Source organism: Octopus bimaculoides, chromosome 28 (genome assembly GCF_046866305.1).
Source record: "Octopus bimaculoides isolate indiv1 chromosome 28, ASM4686630v1, whole genome shotgun sequence".
In the NCBI taxonomy this organism is placed as follows: domain Eukaryota; kingdom Metazoa; phylum Mollusca; class Cephalopoda; order Octopoda; family Octopodidae; genus Octopus; species Octopus bimaculoides.
Genome location: NC_142955.1, coordinates 4,457,101 through 4,474,022, shown reverse-complemented (window position 1 = coordinate 4,474,022; position 16,922 = coordinate 4,457,101). Strand labels below are relative to the sequence as shown.

Sequence of the window (16,922 nt, the reverse complement as noted above, 5' to 3'; positions counted from 1 at the left end):
GAATCTCTATTGTTCAAAGATCCAGCGGGCAGACTATAATTTGTTATATTACATGGACTCCACTGAGTACTGCTTTATACTCTTCAGCTGGCGAATTGCAAATATGAATTCAACGGGATTTGAACACAAAATGTTACCGTGTATTGCGTTCTCTTCGAATTAGATATTAAATGACAGTTCTTTTATTCTTTTATTTGTTTAAGTCATTTGACTGCGGCCATTCTGGAGCACCGCATTAAAGGGTTTTTTTTTTAGTCGAACAAATCGACCCAATGACTTATTCTTTGTAAGCATAGTATTTATTCTATCGATCTCTTTTACCGAACGGCTAAGTTACGGGGATGTAAACACACCAATGCCAGTTGTCAAGCGGTGATGGGGGACAAACACAGACACAAAGACACACACAGATATATACATACATACACACACACACACACACACACACACACACACACACACACACACACACACACACACACACACACACACATATATATATATATATATATATATATATATATACACAACAAGCTTCTTTCAGTTTCCGTTTACCAAATCCACTCACAAGGTTTTGGTCAGTCCGATGCTGTAGTAGAAGACACTTGCCCAAGGTGACACACAGTGGGACTGAACCTGGAACCATATGGTTGGGAAGCAAGCTTCTTACCACACAGCTGCGCCTGCGCCTGTTTGCTACTTTCATCAAAAATTCTCTGTAATTACGTCATGAAGGTTTGCAGGAGAGATTATGACGTAACATTCCAAAAGGTACAACTTGAAGATTTTGCTCACCTCCGTTCTGTTTTAAATCGATCTCAGGTTTATATGTATATCTATTACTTATTTTCAATTGATTTAAATTAATTTCTATACCGTGTTTTCAACAATTTGCTGACGACTTCATCAGGCAATTGATTTTTTTTAGTTCTTTATCCCTTTTCCCCCACTTTTCTTTGTTTCTTTCCTCTCTTTATATACTTGCAAGTTTGAATGATTAGCTCACAGATATATCGAACCAAACATATATGTTTCAATTTAATTAACTGACTGAAAGCAATCAACTAGTTCTTTCTTTGTTTCTGTATCCTTTTCTATTTTCCTGGTTCATTAACTGTATGATAATTTTGATTATTTATCTCGTCTTTTGATTTCATTTATATAATTATGTCATTTTAATTAATTTTTCAGTCTATTGTTCCCTATCCATCTTCCCTCCATTATATTCTCCTTCCAGCTTTTGTCTCAATTTATATTTTGTTTTGGTTTAGTTAGTTTTTGCATTTGTGTTTGGTTGAAGAAATGCAAATACCGCCATTGTCCCTAGCAGCTACACCAGGCGGGAGGGGACGCTTGGCTCGCTTCATTTCTTGGGCCAAACGATGTTTAAGTAGTTTCTTCTTGGGTCCTAACAGGGTAAATTCTGTCGGACCTGCTCCGAACTCTACAGATGAAACATTTATTATGCGTTTTCCTAGAAAGGAAAATCTCTTTATTAACGAAGAAATTGCTAATAAACGTTCCATGGAAGAAGACCTGAAGGAGGAAGTGAAACCTGAGGCGGAAGAGGAAGTGAAATCAGAGAAGGAAGAGAAAGTGCACACTGAGTGGGATAAAGATGCGATGCGATTGAAAAAAGAAATGCTAGACCAGGTGATACAAGGACTAAAGGAAGAGGGAGACCAGGTGAGACAGCAACTGAATAAACTGGAAGAAGCGGTGAGGCAGGAATTAGAAAATCTTGAAGAGCAGGTGATGCATGAACTGAAAAAACAGGAAAAACTGCAGAGACCTAGAATTAATAAATTGGCTGAGCAGGTGAAGTTGGAGTTGAAAGATTTGGATTGGTTAGTGAAACAGAAGAAAGAACTAGGACAGGAAGAAGATAAATTGCGGAAGAAGATACGATTGTCATTACAGGTGATGAAGGAGCACAAAGAACGAGTGACACATTATGTAAGTGAATTGGAAGAACAACTGATACTGAAAGAGCGGCGGATGTATGGACTAAAGATACAAGAAGAACAGCAACAGCAGCAGATAACTGAGAAGAGGAATTTGAAAGATTTGGATTTACCTGAGTTGAAGGAACTGGAAGAAAAGGTGATGCAGAGATTGAATGATTTAGACTGGCACGTGAAACAGAAGACGGAACATGAGGAGGAAACGAGAGCTGAAAAGCTGGTGAAAATGATGAAGATTCCAAAACTGGCGAAGAACATATAGTCCTTGTGAGATAGAGATGAAGACTTCACTATTAAAGCAATAGATAAAATAAATTTTCTTCGTCAATGATAGTACAAATGTTGTTTTATTGGTATGGTACAAAAATACATATCATGCAGCATGAGGAAGCATATCAATGCGCGCGCGCGCGTTCTGGGTATTGTATACTTTCACATACTCAACTATTTGGTTACCATCTCGTACCTAGCATACTACATAGCACACACATATTTGGTTTTTATAAACCATGAAATCTTTTTGGCATGTTCTGATAAAGTATCCACTTAAATGTTTCTTTTTGCTGTCGTACATGTATTAGAAATTAAAGAAGTTTTATTAATATTACATACCGTTTGTAAATGTAAATAAAAATTCATGTGGAAAATAGATGGTGAAATGAAGAACAGATAACAATGGAAATATTCATAACATTCATATGGGATCTACACAAGAAATATTTAGTATGGGCTTAACACGGTGCATAGGAACTTGAAGGGATTTGTGGCTAAAATGGGGCGTATTTACATCTAGAGCCTGTGTATTTTCTTTTGCACATAATAATGATTTAAAATTTTGACACAAGGCCAGCAATTCTGAGGAAGTGAGTAAGTGGATTATATCGATCTAAGTGTTCAACTGGTACTTATTTTATCGACCGCGTAAGGATGAAAGGCAAAGACGACCTCGGCGGAATTTGAACTCAGAACGTAAAGACAGGCGCAATGTCGCTAAGCGTGCAAACGATTCTGCCAGCTCACCGCCTTTCCTTTGTACATAACTAATGAGTTAATACCATCCATGGTACATACTACTGATGTGTGTATACCATTGTATATGATAGCACATCGGTAATACTTAGGAAGTGTATATCTTCCCCGGTATTTGTGTACGCCAAAGAATTTGTTCCCTTCTCTGGTAACTAGTAATAATTAGAATGTAGCTAGTGATACCTATGGAGCACATACCCTTCCGTGATATATACTAATAGCCGTATGTATAGCACTTAACATCTAGAAAATGTTTTCTTCCAAGTTGTAGCATGTAGGAAAATGCTAAGTACCACGGTAAATAATAAGGTCTAGGCGGGTGTCCCACATCCACGATATCCAGGAAGCGTGATTTCAAAACAAAGAATATTGTTAGTTTAATCCAGTTGAAACTTCTGCCAAGTACAACGGAGAAAGATCTATTTGATCACTTCATTTTATCTATTAGAAGTAACAGCTAGACCTCTCTGAAACCGCATACTATGCCTAGAAATAAGGAAAGGCTACGTTATATACTATAGTCCTTCATATTCTTAAAAATGTGTAAGTCATGACAGTGAACGCTTTAAATTGGAGATTGACTAAATCAAGGTTCACTGAACCAGGTACACTTTTTAGAAAAAGACGAGACATTCGTGTCTTGAATACCTGAGATCATAGGTTTATTTCATCGAGGACTAACCAACTACTTATTTCACACACATACACACACACACACACACATTTTTACTTCGTCCTTCATTGTTGACTATGACCAAGGACAGCACATGGGAGAAGAAGACGGAGCACGGTGTATCCGGCCGTGACCAATCAGTCCGATGTATGCTCGGAACGCTCTGCCGCATGCCAGGCGTTGATGGTCTGTTGAGACTGAAGGTAAGGAGTTGACTTTGGACCTACGCAGCGCTCTCTTTGTGCTCTTGCAATCTTGTTGTTTGTATGAGATGACATCTCTATGGTATAGCTTCTCCAGGCAGAGCATTCTTGTGCTTGCGTTTCCCAGGTGTCGGGGTTCATCTCAAAGTTCTTTAGTCAGGCTTTGACTGTGTCCTTGAAATGCTTTTACTGTCCACCTTGCATGCGCTTGCCTCCTACCAATTCGCTGTAAAACAGTCTTTTGGGTAGTCGTGTATCAGACATTCGAACAAGGTGGCTGACTCACCTCACTTGTGCTCTCCTCAGCAGTGTGTAAATGCTTGGCAGATCAACCAGAGAGAGGACACCCTCGCTCCACATGTCTAGAACCATGTCATGTCAAGTGATTTAAGAAGTTGGGTATATTAAAATTAATATGGCTGGTGGCTAAGGCTATGTGAACGACAAGTTTCCATGCTGCGGTTGAAAAAAGTGAGGATGTTTAGTTCAAGTCTAAGTCGCCTATGGTTCTTCAATGTTTTGTTCTCGAATAGTTGACCCACCCTGTATGTATGTATGTATGTGTGTGTGTGTGTATGTATGTATGTATGTATGTATGTATGTATGTATGTATGTATGTGTGTGTGTATGTATGTATATATGTGCACACACATACACACTTTCATATATGCATACATATATACATACAAGCATGCATATATATATATATATATATATATATATATATATATATATATATATATATATATATATATATATATATATGTAAAAATGGAAAAATTGTGCGTGTGTATGTGTATGTTTGTTTATGTGTGTGCGAGAGTGTACACATGTATACACGTATATGTATAAATGTGTATGTGCACACACACACACACACACACACACGGCTACCTTGTAATTACTCCCCTGGATCTTTCCAATAAATTGTACACTTATATATACGCGCGTGTATATATATATATATATATATATATATATATATATATATATATATATATATATATATATATAGATATATGCGTTAGATCCTGCAGTCGTTCGGTTTATTAAAGTTCAAAGTGTGTTTTTTCGATGTATTTTAATACTGTCATGTAGATGTATGAAGGCACAGGGCTCAGTAGTTAGAGTGTCAGTCTCACAATCATGAGATAGTGAGTTTGATTCTCAGACCGGGCTGTGTGTTTTGTTCTTGAGCAAGGCACTTTATTTCACATTACTCCAGTTTCACTCAGCTGTAGAAATGAGTTGTGACGTCACAAGTGCCATGCTGTATTGACTCCTTTGCCTTTCCCTTGGATAACACTGGTGGCGTGGAGAGGGGAGGCTGGTATGCATGGGCGACTGCTGGTCTTCCATAACCAACCTTGCCCAGACTTGTGCTTGGGAGGGGAACTTTCTAGGTGCAAATTCACGGTCATTCATGAACGAAGGGGGGTCTTTACCCACATATATGAATACACACACGCACACACACACACGTACGCACGCACACACGCGCACGCACACACGCGCCCGCACACATATCCATACATGTACATACATAAGGTGCTTTTACAAAGTTTCTGTCGATAAAATTTCTCACAGCTGTCATTGGTCAAGCTGAGACTATTTCAGAAAGCTCATAAACAAGGTAACGTGCAATGGCGTTGTTCCTCGAATAATGTAGTTAAGAAGCAAACTGACAAACCTCAGAACTATGCTGATCTTCTTTACCCCACCCGCATGTCGTAAATGTCAAGAGAAGGAATAATTCTAGGTTACATTATACACGAATACATACCCTTATACAAGGGGTTGTTGAAAAGTTACTGACTTTGGGTATAAGAAAATACAGGAGGATCAGTTAATTATGATTTTATCCAACGTGTCTTCTACTTTAGATCTTGCTGGGCCGACCCAAAGCCTTGTGAGTGGATTTGGTTGACGGAAACTGAAAGAAGCCCGTCGTATATATATATATATATATATATATATATATATATATATATATATATATATATATATATATATATATATATATATATATAATATACATATACATATATATATATATATATATATATATATATATATATATATATATATATATATATATATATATATATATGTATATGTATATTTATGCTTGTCTTTGTACCCCCGCTATCGCTTGACAACCGATGCTGGTGTGTTTATGTCACCGTAACTTAGTGGTTTGGCAAAAGTGTCCGATAGAATAAGTACTAGGCTTACAAAGAATCCTGGGGTCGATTTGCTTGACTAAAACCTTTTAACGTGGTGCTCCAATATGACCGCAGCCAAATGACTGAAACAAGTAAAAAAATAAAAGAATATTCCCCTTTCAGATTCACACAATTATTGCAACGGTCCTTCAGTTTTTCTAATCCCTGTAAAAGAACTCGGAAGGTTGGGCCTCCAGCCAGGCCTCTCACGACATCCAGCCAGGCCTCTCAACAAACCTTCGTATGATTTAGAGGTAATATTTACCCCCCACCCCCTTAAAGTAGCGGTGGCTACTATGGGAGAAACTCTCATATTGGTTTTTAGGTGCAAAATATACTCACGTTTATTTCAATAATGGGGAGTTATCTCCCCGCAAGCGATATTATAAGAGTGCATTTTGCACCAAAATCCAATAGGAGAGTTTTTCTCACTGTATCAACCACAGTAAAGTTTGTTCTAACAGAACATCTATGTTTAAAGGGAGATAAATATTACCTCTCAGTGTTAATACTGCCTGTCACTAATATTTCTCTATATATTTAATCTCGATGTAAAATGACGCCCTCGAGGGACTTTTCAGCTGCTCTACATGAGAATCGAACCCACTGATTTTATTGTTTTTATACCTAATCAAGAAGGCCCGCTTTAACCGTTCCGCCCCAAATACCAAGACAAAACAGTAGAAGGCTGCTTATTAAAAATATGGAGCTGATTGTGTCTTTAGACATTTCACTTATGTTGTTCACTTCTGACGGCTTACATCCTTTCTTTGTTGTTCGCCTTCGTTGTTCTCCGCTTGAACAAGCCCGGTATGTTTCCGTGTATTTATATTTATTAGGGTCATTATTTTGATGTGATTGGAATTTGGTGGCAGATAAGTCGGGATAAAACGTACCTTATCATTACTCTGTTAACTGACTTGTGAACACTGAGTTAGTCGGGTCAGTGAGGCAGAGTCAGTAATGGTGTTCGTGTTGGTGGTAGCGGTGATGGTGAGAGGAAATTTGCCGACAATGGTGATAGCACTGTACTTGGTAGTGGTGTGGATGGTATTATACATGATTATGATGACAGTGTTAGGATTCTACTTGTGGTTGTATGTAGGGGTGGTGGTTATGTTTGTGATGTAACAGTGGTGGTGGTGGTTTTCGTGGTATTGTACTTGTGCGGTGCTGGCGTTGACAGCGCTATAGCACAGGTGGCAGTGGTGGTGGTGGTGGTAGTAGTGTCGAACTTGCTCGTTGTGGTAATGGCATTGTACTGGTGGCGAAGCTGTTACTGCTGCAGACGATATTGTAATTCTGGTGGTGACGATAATAGCGTAGGTGGTGGTGGTGGTGGTGGCGGCGTTGTTGTTGTTGTTGGTGGTGCTGGTTGTTGTGATGATATTGTACTTGTGATGCTGGCAGTAGTTACTGTGGGGATCATGTTGCTGTTGTTGCTGTCTAGCCCCAGCTTGGCCCTGGTCAAAAGGCATGTAAGCGAAGACATTGCGATCTTATCCAGGGTCACAATATGTGGTGTGTCCTTTAGCTGTTATTTTAGCGGTTCAGGTGACTTCATTACAAGTTATCTTGTTGGATCGTAGAGATAGCAGTAGGGTTGTTGTTGTTGTTGTTTAACTTCGTGAAGGCTTAGTGGTTAGGGTATTCGGCTCACGATCTTACGATCGTGAGTTCAATTCCCAGGCGACGCGTTGTGTCATTGAGCACAACACCTTAGTTCACGTTGCTCCAGTCCACTCAGCTGGCAAAACTGAGAGCTGTACCTGTATTTCAAAAGACCAGTTTTGTCACACTCTGTGTCACGCTGAATATCCCCCCCGAGAACTACGTTATAGGTACACGTGTCTGTGGAGTGCTCAGCCACTTGCATATTAATTTCACGAGCAGGCCGTTCCGCTGATTGGATCAACTGGAACCCTCGTCGTCGTAACCGACGGAGTACCAGTTAACTCCAAGTTAGTCTTGGCCAAGTAGTCGTATAGTTGAAGACATTCCAACCATAACCATCTCGTCGTTCCGTATCTAAGATATCGCAATTTCTTTTGGATAGTAAGGTGATTTCAAGGAGATTTGGCTGCCCTTTTCCACCATATTAATCGACGAGATTCAGTTGTCATCAATGTTGTTGAATTATATTGAACTCAAACCATTTTTTGCTTGCCCACTCTTCTTCCACTGATTCTCTCGTCACCTCTTGAATCAGGTTCCACATCTCCTTACGACTAGTCATGTCATCTTATTACACTGTGTAACAAAATGTTTATTTTATTTTTGTCTTTGGTCAGTAAGAGTTATTTCTTATTTGCTTTTATCGGGAAATCAAAGGAAATTACTACTATTCCCTTCACACTTTGCTTTTGTGACCTGGACATCAATGTTTTGAAACTGACCTATTTTCCATTACATTTTAGACAAATTCAGCGCTGAGTCACTGAAGCAGAAATATCGTTGTAGCAAATATTTTGCTCAATACCACAGATTTTGCTTGTCAGCTATTTGTCCATAACCGCTTGAACGAGTCCCATAGCGGCTGACTATATCTGCATTTCTGAAGACGAGCAGGAGTAGTTGGGGAGCATCATAGCTATGTGTTGGGAGGGATTCAAAAACAAAGTTTGAAGGAAATATTACCCCTTTTTGATACTTTCTAGGGGTAAGAAAATAAGAAACAATAGTTGCAACCCAAGGACAAAAATCCTGTCACGCAGTATTATTGGTTGTCATAGAGCTCCGAGATCCTTCCGGTCATGTGTCACGTTCCCAAGACGGACCTTGTCTTCCAACCGTTCCACTGTTTACTGAACAGCCTGGGCTGCTTCCCATTTACTCCCCTGTTCTCACTGCAATTTCTGCACCAGACACTTTGGTGTCCCTTGAACCGGTGTACTGTAGAGGATCTTGTTTCCTATCACCAAGAATTACTCACCAAGAGACCAAACCGGAAACCTCCACTGCAGATGGCTGGATTTGTAACACAGTTTAAACTCGATTATTGTGTGTGTGGGGCGCAGTTGAGCAGGATATCAACAAAACTCCTTGTAACACCAAAGATGAACTGAAGGCAAGGCTTGTGGCAGCATTCACCAACCTAAACAAGACCATCCAGAAGAGTCGCAGGAGAGTCCGAAGTCGTCTGGAGGCCGTGATTGAAGCTAATGGCGATTTTATTGAATAAATTTACTCTTTAGTATTTCAAGATATTTTAATGTAATTTTGGTAAATATATCTGTTAAAACGAGATATCAGTGTTATTTTCATTTTTGCTTAACTTAGACAACAATTTATTCAGCTCACCGTGTATACGCGCGCGCGCGCACACACACGTCATATACCTTGTATATATGTGTCCATATAATGATGTATATATATATATATATATATTTATTTAAATTTATATCTATCTATCTATCTATCTATCTATATATATATATATATTTGTATGTACATACACACAGACGCACATAGATACACACACATATGTATATATATATATATATATATATATATATATATATATATATATATATATATATATATATATATGTATGTATGTATGTATGTATGTATGTATGTATGTATGTATGTATGTATGTATGTATTATACGCAAACACAGACAATGCACCACACGCAAATCAACAAAGCTCTTCAGACAAGGCTGCAATGAAACTGAACACTTGACAAATGACATTTCAGCTTCAAATATCTTTTATATAGTAGAAGATGGTGGCGGAAACGGTGTTCATGATATACTGCAACAAGACATTTAACTTGCAGCCTCTCTTTTGCTAAACAACATCTTGCCATATTTGATTTCGTGTTGAGCCATCTATCACTTGTTAAAAGACAGCAAAGTTTTATTTATCTATTTTATACACTCATACTCATTCACATACACAATAATGTGTGTGTTTGTGTGTGTGTGCATGTGTGTGTGCATGTGTGTGTACACACGCCAACACAGACACATTCCCGCACTTCCACGTGTTACGAAGACAAAGTTCTTTATATGGAATACAAAGATAGTTGATGCAATTAATATATTATAACTGATCTGTACATCATTGCTGTAAGTTTCATGCCGTGGCTGTCGTTCAATAACCGTTCTTAAAGGACGGTCCCGATAAAAACCACAGCTTAAAGCTTGTAATAATTAATGCTTGGCAGACTGTCTAGCTGGTTGACTGGTTGACTGGCTGGTTGGTTTCTAGTTGGCCGACATCCATCCATCCATCCATCCATCCATCCATTTGTACATACATACATACATACATACATACATACATACATATATTCGTACATACATACAAACATATAGATACACACATGCGTACATATATATATACTTACATACATACAAACATACATGCATACTCACACATCCATACACACACATACACACACATATACACATATACATACATACATGCATGCATGCATACATACATACATACATACATACATACATCATTCATTTCGTGAACATCGCAAAGCGCGAAGTACTTTTTGCCAAACGTCATTTGTTGTTATGTGACCTCTGATGACTAAGACACATTCGTCCGCAGGTGGAGCATGTAAAACCTTGCTGATGCTGACTTCCAGGGTTCTGCACGTGCCGCCGGGCGTGGTGTGCCACATCACTCAGCAGTAGATCTTCTTGGATTTTGGTGGTGCCAGTCTTGTATGTGTGCGATCTGCAGCCATTGATTCGAGACTGTCGGCTGGGATATGACATTCTTTCAGTGTTGCCTTCAGGTGATCTTTGGGGTGCTTGTGCTGGCCACCGATAGAGCGTCTTCCATTTTCAAGTTCGCCGTGCATAACAAGGTGGGGCAACCGATTTGAAGGCATTGGAATGACATGTTCTGTCCATCTAAGTTGGCGGTTAGCGATTGTTGCCTCCAATGGCTGGCTGTTTGTTCGGTCACGTATCTCAGTATGAGGGATCTTGTTCCACCAGTGCAAGCCAAGGACTTGTTCAAGGCGAGAGATATGAAACCGCTTGAGCATCTTGATATGATGCAGGTAGGGCATCTAAGATTCTCAGACATATAGCAGGATTGAAACACAAAGAGCATTGTAGACAGCCACTCTTGTTCTGATGTTGATGTTTTTGCTGAGAAGGAAGTGAGTACTTAGCCGACCAAAGACGAATACGGCGATGAATATCGTCTGTCAGATCAAGGCTGTTGTTGAAAACTGAGCCAAGGTACGTGAATTGGTTAACATTAGTAATTGTTGCATCTTCAACATGGAAGGAGTATGGGTTGGTGTCGGGAGCACAAGGCTGTTGGAGGATTTCCGTCTTCTTAGTATTGATGACTAGGCCAGCATGGCTGTATGCGTCTGACATGTGGTCCAATAGCCCTTGAAGGCCACCAGTGTCGTATTATCTGCATATTGCAGCTCAAAGATATGTAGAGATGATGTTTTTGTTACAGATTTCAGGCGCCTCAGATTAAAAATATTGCCATCCGGCCGGTACCTGATAGTTATTGCAATAACTATCAGGTACCGGTATAGATAGATAGATAGATAGATAGATAGATAGATAGATAGATAGATAGATAGATAGATATATAGATAGATAGACAGACAGACAGACAGACAGACAGACAGACAGATAGATAGATAGATAGATAGATACATACATACATAATACATACAATAAAACAGTGGCCCACAATGTGTTTGCAGTGCCACTACTCATAACATTTGGGCTGCTTGATTGGACGCTTGAAGAGATCCGAGCCATTAATGTGAAAACCCGGAAAATACTAACAAACACACATAATTTCCACATAAACAGTGACGTAGACCGCCTCTACCTAAAGCGTAAACAAGGCGGCAGAGGCTTAACGTCGATCCAAAATGCCTTTGAATATCGCATCATATCCCTTCGGCAACATCTTTTAACCAACAAGTGTCGAAGTGCATCCCTTGACCAACTTTGCATACATGAAGCTGTTAACATCATAAGACTTGGAAGGCAGCTCCTTGAGCAACACTCTTTGTCTGATAACCCAGAATACATGCCCAAAGACGTCGCACAACTCTACCGCAATGTATCGTCTGATCAATGGATGAGCCTATATGAGCAGAAGACTATGCATAGATATGGTAGTAGAAAGCTCCGTGATGATACTAACATTGATCATCAAAGGAGTTTATCGTGGACCAATAGCCAGATTACTACCTCCCACTTTGAAGGGTATGCTTTTGAAATCCAGGAACAGGAAATATCAACCAAGTACCTGGTGCACAAAAGGGAAAGAGATGCGGGAAAAGTCGTAAAATGTGACAACCGATGCAGACTTTGTGGAGTTCACACTGAAGATATCACCCACAACATAAGCAGTTGTCCGAAAATGTCATCACGGTAATATCTGCCGATGAGACGTGACGTTGTAGGTAGGACACACTATAATGAAATCCGCCAGAAAAATAATTCCGACGACAAAGAAATAAGAACCCACAATATGGTAGAAGCCATAGCCAATCATAATGAAAAGGAATATTGGTGGAATGTCTCAGTGAAGACCTCAATAAAATGTAAGCACAACAGACCTGATATAATGATTTGGGATAGAGAAGAGAAACTGTGCACAGTTGTGGAAATTAGTTGCCCAGTAGACGTTAACATAAAGCTGAAGATCAGTGAAAAAGAAAACACCTTTGCTGAACTATTGAGAAATCTGAAGTTATCCTATCCAAATTACAAGTTCAGATTTATACCTGTAATTATTTGGGACCTGGGATATGTAACACACTGCTTAAATACCCATCTTGAGAAATTAAGCTTCTCAAAACCAGAACGGAGAAAGCTAATTCGAAGGCTACAGATCCAATCCATCTGTAAAATTGTAAAACTTTCTAGAAGCTTATCATTTAAATATATATGAGCATATCTAGATATGTAATTCTATGCATGAGAACACATACATAAAACATACAAATCTGCACATACATACATATGTACATACATACATATGTACATACATACATACATACATTTACGCATAATACATGCATACATACGTACAAAAATAGAGCCTACAGTATGGTAGAAGCCCTAGCCAGTCATAATAAAAAGGTGTACTGGTGGAATGTCCCGGTGAAAACCTCAATAAGATATAAATATAATAGACTTGACATAGTAATTGGGGATAGAGAAGAGAAACTGGGTACAGTTGTGGAAATCAGCTGCCCAGTGGATGTTAACATAAGGCTAAAGATATGCGAGAAAGAAAATAGCTATGCTGAATTATTGAGGAATCTACAGCTACTCTACATCCAAATTACAAGTTCAGGTTTCTACCTGTAATTATTGAGGCACTGGGATACATAATACACTGACTAAATATCAATCTTGAGAAATTGGGATTCTCAAAACCAGAAAGGATGCCTTATTGCAACGTCTGTCTCAGGGGGAAGTTTTGGTTCGTTATCTAAAAATCTTGTTAATCTGTAAATGCTAATTAAGTCAGTGTAAATGCTAATTAAGTCAGTGATTATACTAAATTGTGCCTATTATATTGAGTAAAAGTGCATTTCCTAGCATGCAAGCATCGTACTATTCTTTCCGAAAATTTATAGATGATCCGTTTCCTGGTCAACAAAATACATAGTGATTCTTCGGAGCATAATTTGCACCTCTTGAAAGGGGAATCGCGTGGTTGTGCATGCCTTATTATGGGCCAGGTCAGATCAAATGTTATCATATCCGATTTGAGTTGCCACAGAAAATCCGCCAATGATACTGTCTCTTGTTGACTTTGTTGAAGCTGGAGATATGGTTTCGATAGCGAATATTGAACGAATCAGCCGTTGCGCCTGCGAGCACACACGGGCTTCCTCTTGTGTGCATGGTGAGAGTTTACCGTCTTTGGGGACAAAGGCACAACCCAAGGGCCAACAATTATAACTTATGAAACCTGACTGAATGTTGTCCAATGAAGGACGACCACAGGCCGTCATTAGCGGCGGGGGCACCAGGGTAGCTTCAGTAACTTGAGGCCACCCACCTTCAGCTAAGTGCTCCATCCATTTTGTGGCAACTTGTTTGGGTAAAAGTAGTTTAAAGTATTTATGTTTGGCAATCGGATTGCAAAATAGTGTATCAAACATTACATAAAGTAATTCAAAAATTGTTCCAGTTCTTCATATTGCAAGTTGGGATGTTAGAAGTGCAATAGCAGGATTGATTGAGCATCTGCGACTAATCGATAACAGTTGCAAATCAGCTCCAAGGCAACAAGAGTTCCGAAAATGTCGTTAAAAGAGGAACAATACACTTTCTACCGGAAGGAATGGGTGAAATGATAGATGTTAAATCTGCCATAAAAACATCACTCATAACAATGATAGAATCACTTGCTGATGGTATTGAACGAATATTAAGTCTGCGTTTGAATTCCAACTCTAATCGAATGTAACAACTGGCTGCTTAAGTTGCCATGCTTAGCTCAAGTAGCGAAGACAGAGGATCGAGAAACTCATTAGACAACTCCACCACAACCGGAAGAACTTTAGAAGCTTGGAGGTTTCAACGTCGAGTCGATGCAGAGCATAGCGTTTCGCCTACACATCTCAGCTATTGCAGAATAGATAAAACGAACGAAAATGACCAGAGACTGCAAGAATTGTTTCATCAGAGACCTCTGAATTACAAATACCCACTCTCTAAACTGACTCGGACTTAGACTTTGATGGATGCACCCCAGAAGAAACTCTCCCATAATGCTCACGATACTATCACAGATTTGACTCCGACCACTCTTTGATCAATAACAAAAGTACACTACGACCAAGATAATCTCCCAAGGAGCAAAATCGAAGTGTCTTCCTAAGATCAACACTTCACGAGAAGAAGAAACGCGAAATGTCAAGTAGCTATAGAGGTCATCATACGAACCAAAAGCGACGCTCATTAAATGTAAGAGAAACCTAACTCAATAAAGCTTAAACTTACCGAGAAACTCTAGACAGAAAATATACCGGTGACTATTGGTTGTCGCTGATCCCCTTCGTTGATCGTATCTCTTTCACTGTCAACATTAATGACATGTATGAATGCGCCAAACAGGCCATCAGTGCAACCATGAAGAAAACAGCCCACTTAAAATCAATATTTTGATAAGTATATTTCAAGTTATACATCAATCGAGGTTCATTTTCAGTCACAAACTGTCCCAAGGCTTGTATATTGTAGTTTGTCGCCTGAAAAGGCGTTTGCTTCTGACATTCCACACTTAATCAATGTGCTATACAGGGCCTTGACAGAAGTCATGGAGAACATGACAGTAGATGCCAGCGTAACGATTTCAAATTGCCCCTATTCAACTTACCTCTCTGTAACATGAAACTGCGTTCAGATTACCGCAAAGTGGGGTGGTAGGATGAAATCAATTTCATCATCCTCGCTATGATTTAGATTACTCCACTGAAATCCTTCCCCAAATGTTTGTAACAAATAAAAGAATTGTGGCAGATAAAAGAATTATTATCATTATTAGATGTAAATTCTCAGCTTATTTTGCTGGCTATGGTGGAAAGTGTCAGCTGTCCATAGCTAGCAGACTAAGGTGACTATTATTATTATTATTATTATTATTATTCAGTAGTTTTATTTTTATAACGTGCTTTTACTTCACTACCGAGCGCAGCTCTGTGCGCCTTGGGTATGTGCTGTGGTTTGCTGTGGTGCTCTTACGTTTACTGTATTGAAAGTGTTTTGCGTAGAATGTGTGCAGTACCCAGTAGTGCAATTTTCTGTATGTTATATATATTTGTAAGTCCTGGTGTTTTTGTTATGTATTTGTCTGAATATTTTTTTATTATACCTAAGGCACCTACTATGATAGGAATTGTTTCTGTTTTTAGATTCCACATTCGAGTTATCTCTATTTCCAGGTCTTTGTATTTTGAAAGTTTTTCCATTTCTTTTAGAGAAACGTTGTCATCTGCTGGTATTGAAACATCAATTAGAAGGCATTTTTTTCCTTCATGATCTTTGACAACTATATCTGGTCTATTTGCCTTAATTTCTCTATCTGTGTGTATTGGCATATCCCAGAGTATGGTTGCTTTCTCGTTTTCTGTGACCTTTTCTGGCGTGTGTTTATACCATCTTTTTTCTGTTGCTATTCCATAATGTTGGCATAGCTTCCAGTGTATATAGGTCCCAGCTCTGTCGTGTCTGTGAATATATTCCTTCTTAGCCAGGACTGGGCAGCCAGAGATAATATGATTTATTGTTTCTTATCGATCTCCACATATTCTACAGTTACTTGTTATATTTCTTTTCATTATGTGTTTTTGGTAATTTCTGGTGGGGAGGCTTTGGTCTTGTGCAGCAATTAAAAATCCTTCAGTCTCTGCTTTGAGTCCTGAGCTTCTCAGCCATTGCTGGGATTTTTCTCTGTCTATTTCTTTCGCATTTAGTTTAGCCCAGTATTTACCATGTAGGGGCTTTTCTTGCCATCGTTTTATCATGGTCCGTTGCTGTTCTAGTTTTAGTTTGGATTTCATTTGTTTTATAGCTTTTGTTGTTTCTTCTTCTTCTTCGTATTTGTTAGGTAGATTGATTTCTTGTTTGTATTTGTCAGCTTCCTTAAATACTGAAAACAGTTTTTTGTTTTGCTCGTGTTTTGTGGCTATTTGTATTAGTTTCCCTTGCTTCTGGAGTAGGTATTTTTGCAGTCCTATGGTGGTTATTTTATAATAGTTTTCTAGCTGTATAAGACCCCTGCCACCTTCTGTGCGTTGTATATATAGCCTTTCTATGTCAGATTTTGGGTGGTGCATCCTATATCCTGTCATTAT

The 16,922-nt window shown here is 38.9% G+C and overlaps 1 protein-coding gene and 1 long non-coding RNA gene across 3 annotated transcripts; both read left to right on the top strand.

Annotated features, from left to right (window-relative positions):
- Positions 1 to 707: 707 nt before the first annotated feature.
- LOC128251142 (uncharacterized) lies at positions 708 to 9,340 on the top strand. The gene is made up of 2 exons (XR_008266994.1): positions 708 to 771; positions 8,512 to 9,340. It is a non-coding gene; the product is annotated as an uncharacterized LOC128251142 (long non-coding RNA).
- Positions 746 to 2,304, top strand: LOC149130490 (uncharacterized). 2 transcript variants are annotated; one of them, XM_052977603.2, is made up of 2 exons: positions 766 to 822; positions 1,416 to 2,304. In XM_052977603.2, the coding sequence occupies exon 2, from the start codon at positions 1,465 to 1,467 to the stop codon at positions 2,224 to 2,226; it is 762 nt and encodes a 253-aa protein (XP_052833563.1). In that variant the 5' UTR covers positions 766 to 822; positions 1,416 to 1,464; the 3' UTR covers positions 2,227 to 2,304. The 2 variants fall into 2 exon arrangements, with proteins under 2 accessions (XP_089200022.1, XP_052833563.1); XM_089343896.1 differs by having other exon boundaries at positions 746 to 2,304.
- Positions 9,341 to 16,922: the final 7,582 nt, after the last annotated feature.

Bases quoted from the DNA above. Each gene is read 5' to 3' on its own strand.
- LOC149130490 (XM_089343896.1), top strand. From the start codon at position 1,303: ATGCAAATACCGCCATTGTCCCTAGCAGCTACACCAGGCGGGAGGGGA.